Source organism: Gavialis gangeticus, unplaced genomic scaffold (assembly GCF_001723915.1).
Source record: "Gavialis gangeticus isolate Ggan-Ray unplaced genomic scaffold, GavGan_comp1, whole genome shotgun sequence".
Lineage (NCBI taxonomy): Eukaryota > Metazoa > Chordata > Crocodylia > Gavialidae > Gavialis > Gavialis gangeticus.
This window is the reverse complement of record NW_017729032.1, coordinates 257894645-257900848: the sequence shown is the minus strand read 5'-3', so window position 1 is coordinate 257900848 and position 6204 is coordinate 257894645. Positions and strand designations below refer to the sequence as shown.

The 6204-nt window shown below is 39.6% G+C and overlaps 1 protein-coding gene across 1 annotated transcript in view; it reads right to left on the bottom strand.

Moving 5' to 3' along the window:
* Positions 1–6204, bottom strand: part of MORC1 (MORC family CW-type zinc finger 1) — a gene marked incomplete at its 5' end in the record, with an annotated part of 135790 nt that overhangs the window by 53361 nt on the left and 76225 nt on the right. Inside the window, 2 exons of the mRNA XM_019523915.1 lie at positions 3131–3358; positions 3593–3661. Of these exons, the coding sequence (XP_019379460.1) occupies positions 3131–3358; positions 3593–3661 (297 nt within the window). The remainder of the gene's footprint in view (positions 1–3130; positions 3359–3592; positions 3662–6204) is intronic.

Sequence of the window (6204 nt, the reverse complement as noted above, 5' to 3'; positions counted from 1 at the left end):
GGACCTGAAGCAAGAGGGATGGGGGGCTGGATGAGGAGCGACAAGGGGGTAGGGGTTGAGCGAGGCTGGACCCGGGGTGGCAAGGGGGGGCGTTAAGTGGGGCTGGATGATGAGCAGTGGCAGGGGGAAGGGAGGGTGTGGGGCTGGACATAGGCCTCCATCTCTGCCAGCCCCACCCCCCGTCATACTTGATGGGTAATTTGGTAGTCGTCACAATATGTCACTAATTCAAACAATGTTGATAGCTGTCCATATTGGGAAATGTTAACCTTATTAAATAACAATGCAAACTGCTTTTGTTTTCTGTTTTGTAAGTCAAAATCCCCCAAAGAGACTTTTTTTTGTATCTTGTTTTCATGAGATCCACCAAGTTACCATAATATTCACACACACTGCTCAATTCTATCTGTGCTTTTAGGACTAGTTTTTCAAGAAGACAGCCACTATGTTGAAGATGGCAATTTCTTGCAAAACTCTGTATTTGCAGTTTTGTGTATGCAACACAACTGTGTTCGTGTCCGAGTACTCAAACCTTTCACTGACTGACTGTGAAGTGCAACACTGATTTGCAGCTGCAGTCATTGTGCGTTCTATTTGCACTTCCAGAAAAAAAAGGAATACCTGGCCTTAGTCTTTTGAGGGTTTAACACTGAATTTTATCATTTCATGTAAATGAGGTTTACATACAGAATACAAATCTGTCTTCATGACATCATCTGCTTCCTCACATTTCCTTGCCCTCAGATAAGATAGGGAATTACTCTATCAGGTTAAACCAATAATACATCTAATTTTCTATAGCAATCAAGAGAAAAGGCACAGAACCCAGGGTGCAAACATAAATTAAATGTGCAATGTCCTGTCATCCAATATATCTGAGGTCTGGGGGAAGTAATTTCTTCTAGACATTTCGAGGTTATGAACTTACTTTGAAGTACGAAGATTGATGGCACCAGCAAAATTTTATCCTAACCAGTTTAACTACAGAACTTGAGAGTCACACAAAGATCTTCTAATTCAATGGTTTTCAAATTGTTCCACATAACTCTGGGGTTCTGCAAAGAGATTGGGGGTAATGGCACAATGGGCCACCACTGCTGGGCTGGGTCACCTGGTTCCACATCAGTTTTTAAGATAGGAATAGTCTTCCATGGTAGAAGAAGCAATATGGAAGAGTTGTGTGACTTCAGGTAATTTGAAAACCACATTTCCAATTTACACTTGTATTACTTACTGTTTCCAGACATCCTATTTCTTCTAGCTATGAAAAAGAAATGTTGGGATATAACTGAACTACAGAAGGTGTTAGCATTGCACTATTTTCCACATTGTAAAAGTCTTTCATTCCTAACCCTTTTGGGGGGGAAGCTTAATTTTCTCATATTTTGTTTTTGTAAATAAACATGTTATGGGAGTAGCTCTAAGGGAGAGTGAAGAATCAACTAACAGAACTTGTTAGGAAATAAACTATTAGTACCATCTTTTCAAAGGCAATATTTATCATATTCTGATGTAATACCATAATATGAGAATTGAGAATTCTAAGTTTATTGCCAGCTACAGGTGACAAAAAACACATTAGTGTAACTCCCAATGCAGAAAAAATGTTGTTAATTAGCTTCTAGAAGTAAAAGGATGACTAGAAATACTGGTGTTGCAACATATGAGTACCCATGTGCTGAAAATATGATGCAATTTGTACTGAATGTTTCTCTCCTTGGGCATCGGCTAAATAGAGAAGGGATGTCAGAGATTGTAAAGAAAGTCATTATCATCCTTCTTTGAAGCACTAACCCATTTTTCAAGACAAGACAACAGAACCTACAACTAGCCACAGAAAATATGTAAACAGAAAGCTGTCACTGAGAAGTAAAAACTGACTGGGTATATAGTTTAATTTGGTTATCAGAATCTGAATCCTTCATGCATAGTCAAACATTGCTTTGAGCGCAAACATGGTTCCACCATCCGCATCTATCCTGGGCTGTTCTTTATATGTCCCTTAAGATGCTAAATCCTGTAAGTTCCCTCTCTTCAGCAAATCAGTGATTTGGACACAGACACAGCTTTAAAAGTTTTTTCTACGTGCCTTGAGGTACCAGCGCGGATTGTGATGGCGGTGATGCTGGGGCACATCGAGTGTCCCACAGGAGTGCGTGGGGGCCCTCCATGTGCTTGGTGACCCACTTCTGGATCTGCCAGACAGCACGCCCCCCCGCACCTCCCTGGCTCAGTGATCAGCCGCAGTGGGACCCTGGGTGCCCCCCACCCCGACCCAGGAGGCACCAGTCATTGAGCCTGGGGGGACGGGAGGTGGGGGGCCCAGTGTGCTCCCTGGCAGACCTAGAAGTGGATTGTAAGTGCTTCTGGTCCACTTCCAGGTCTGTTGCTGAGCGCGCTGGGGAGCCCCCCATGCTTCTGTAGGACACTCAACGTGCCCCAGCATCGCAGCATTCACGAGCCCCTGCTACCTAGAGGTATGTAGAAAAAACATTTAAAGCTGCCTCTGTATCTGAATCTCCAAATCTTTCTGAATGTCTCCGAATTGATTTGGAGAGATTAACGGGTCCTCTGATTTGATTCAGAGATTTGGCCACTGAATCGGGCCAAATTGCTGTTGAATCGAATAAGGGACCGAAGCTTCACACAGCCCTACTAGTTACTATACTTTCTCTTGGAGTGTCTCTCTTTAAATTCTAATCATTTATACTGTAAAGCTTGCCAGGGCAGGGACTGTCCATTATGTTACAACTAACACAGTGGGTCTTTCTAGACACTAAAATAAGGACTCTTAGTAACAATTATGAACAGCACACAGAAACTTAAATTTAGTCATATGAAAACATGCTGCGGAATGGACTTTCACAGGCCTACTGTACCACAGTCTTTGCAACTATTCTTAACAAATAAACTTAAATCTCAAGGACCATGCAAACTAACATGAAAGGAGATTGGCAAAAAACAGAGCAAACTGAAAAGGTAATGTTCATAAATCCTGTTTTGCTGTACCTGGATATTCTTAAACTTCTTAAAGCAAGTGCAACTGAATAACTGCAACAAATGCATTCAGCAAATTTGAAAGCTATTTTGCAAGGAAATTAAAACAAAAAAATAGAAAGCAATACTACACCAGTGAAACTTCGTGATCCTTCTCCAACAAGGAAATAACATGTTTTTGTTGTTGATGAGGCCTGTCTGTCTTTTGGGAAGGAAGCCTCTGTTCTGTAATTTTCCATCTTCTAAGGCTCATTTTTTCAGCTTTTTGCTCATACTTTTTTCTTCTATATACAGACAACACAGATGATTCTCTATGGAACACATGCCTTTGCTGCACTGTTGTCTGAGCTCTTTCTTTTTGCTTAAAGAAAGGAAACCATCAGTTATTCCACAAACCAACCACTTGTCTTCTGACTAGTTGATTTAACAGAAATTCTACCTGCTACCTTATCTCTTAACTTGTACATTATTAAAAAAATAACAAAACAAAACAAAACCACCATACCTCACTTTGGTGTGTAGACTATCTTCATTCCATGGTTTTAACTGTTTACTTCATAACAGAAAATGGCAATGCAAGTATTTAAATACTCACAGTTTTCTTTGCAGCTCCTGTGCTCTCTTCAGAGTGAACACTTGTATGTGGTTCTATTAAATGAGGCCTCTGTACGAAAAATAGATATATAACATAGGTATATAAAATGTAGGTGTTTACGGTCATGGATGCTTGCTACTAAATGAGACTGACTATACTTATCAACTTAAATGTGAACAGCTAACTTTAATATATGAGCTTAATATATACAATGTCTCCAATAGCATATCAGAAGGAACTATTAAGACAGAAATAAGTGGTAAGGAACTGTTTTAAACATTTCCTTTAAGTACTGTCCCCTCCTCCCTGTGTGAAAACCAGCCAACCTGGTCATCAATATACTTTGTACCTAATGGACAAATTAAGCAGTAATACCTTTTGATATAAATTTTAAGCCATAAGTTAGCTACATTTATATAAAAGTGAAATGTTAACTCTATTTACAAATACAAAACTATAAAAAATGTTTTAAAGTGCTAGAGTTGAAGTTGATTTCTAATGCTAAAGACATCTGAAGATATCACGATAGTGTTCAATGTAAAGATTAGTGACATTGTGGGTGAGTCCTACACATGATAGTACTTCGTTGTAGCAATGAGCTACAGAGATGAAGCATCCGCGGGTCTACATGTGACCAGCAGCTACTTTGCCGTAGTGAAGCGCTCCCTCAGTATAGCATGCCGTTACAGCAAAGTAGTTGCTAAAAATAACTGCGCACCGCATATATGGCACAGTATAGGTTGTTACTGAACCATGATTTAGCACTTTCAAAAGGAATTACTAAATCATGGCAGTTACAACATTGCCACAGCAATACGTGTAGACACGCCCAATAGGCACAACATTTTAGTTTGAAGGAAGCACAGTATTTCCAAGAGGTTGCCATTATGCTTTGAAACACTTATTTCAAGTTGAGCAAGTTTTCACGTTCAAGTTCCTGAAATTGTGATGTAAGGGTAAGTGTTAAAAAATGCACAATGAACAGCTGGGCTCTTGTCTGTCTGCTGGAGAGTCCTTAAAGATGTTAGTCACTCTGCAAGCCTCAAGGAAAGAGAAAAAAAGGGTCTCTAATATTAATACTGATTCTTTTCTGGATTTGATCATTTGAAACAAAGTGATAGCCTGAAGCTGTCATACTAAAGTTGTTAAACTTTTTTGGAAGTTATGCAGGATACACGTACAATTGGAGTGACATCTGAGATGCATTTGGGCAATCTACCAAACTTGCAACTTATCTGCTGGAGTTCTCCAAATGCATTTCCAGTTAAAAAAAATAAAGTGAGAGAGAAAGATGCATCATGATGAACATAGTTATAAGTTAACATTTTCAAAAGCATTTGACAAGTGATTGTAATCAAACATAAGGCAAACAAAAGGTCCAAGAAAGTATGATAATAAAGCTAGCTCAAGAACAAGAAAAACACTTTGTGGTTGGAAACTTTTCAATTTGTTAAAGATATGACTTGGCTCTTCTCACTTCCCACCTTCTTCAAGTTTAGATTTAGGAGCTGGTGAAAATCTGCTACAAACAAGAGTGGCACAAACAGAGCACGTCCTCAAAGCAAACACATCTGACATTGTCATGTTACATCCAAATACCTGTAATAGCACAGCAACAACATTTAAATTCTAAAGCTAAACTTCAACTTTGCTTTATGGCAACCACTCCATGATAAACTGAAGAACCTATGTACAATTCACAAATTAAGTCTAAGATTATGAACTTTCTGTATGTTTTGGCTTTTGTGATTATTTTACTGTATTCCTGCCTCATGCTCTTTGAGCTGGAAAGATAAGAAGGTGAAGGTCTGTCTGTGAATAGGATTGTTGTTAAAAATTACTGGCACTTGAAGAGATCTAACTCACAGACGAAGGTGGCTGCTTCCTAGGTCAAGCCAGTTTATCTACAGAGAGATAGGGACTTAAGGACTGGAAAACCCACAAAAAGGACAAAAAGATTAATGTCAGAACTGAGGGGTAAAAAACATGAAGTCTGAGAAACTGACAAGAGACTCAGAGAGGGACTCAAAGGGGGTAGCCATTGAAATGGCTAGCCCAGCGAACAGATGTTAACCATGGGAGTCACTCTGTGATTCTGAAGAGAAGCCTTGCCTGCAGGAGTTGAGCCAAGATAGGGAACCCAAGACCCCTGAAAAGATGCTCACCTGAATACCAACAAGAGCTCAAGAATGGTGAGGAAACTGATTGTTTCTGTAAAGTTGGTATCTATATACATCAATATAAGATTTCCTTGACTCTGGGCATGTCTACACATTCATTAATGCACTGTAGTTACTGAGTATTACATTTAGTATTTGTTTAGTCAACTAAATTAATGTGCAATAACCAGTGCTACTGTGCAATAGTGCCGGCACATGCCTTTTTCATGATGCTATTGCACAGTAGCCTAATAATACTGCACAGTAATGTATTAGCACTGTTTGTGTTGTGGCACGCTACTGCACAGTAAGCATCATGTGTAGATGCGCCCAGAGTGGGGAAGGGTGTATTTAGGGTACTGTGGTGTCTTGGCAGCTAGGACAGTGATAAGAGACTAAGCCCTAGAGACTATAGCAAAAAATTTAGCTACAGATAAAAAGGGACCTTAAAAA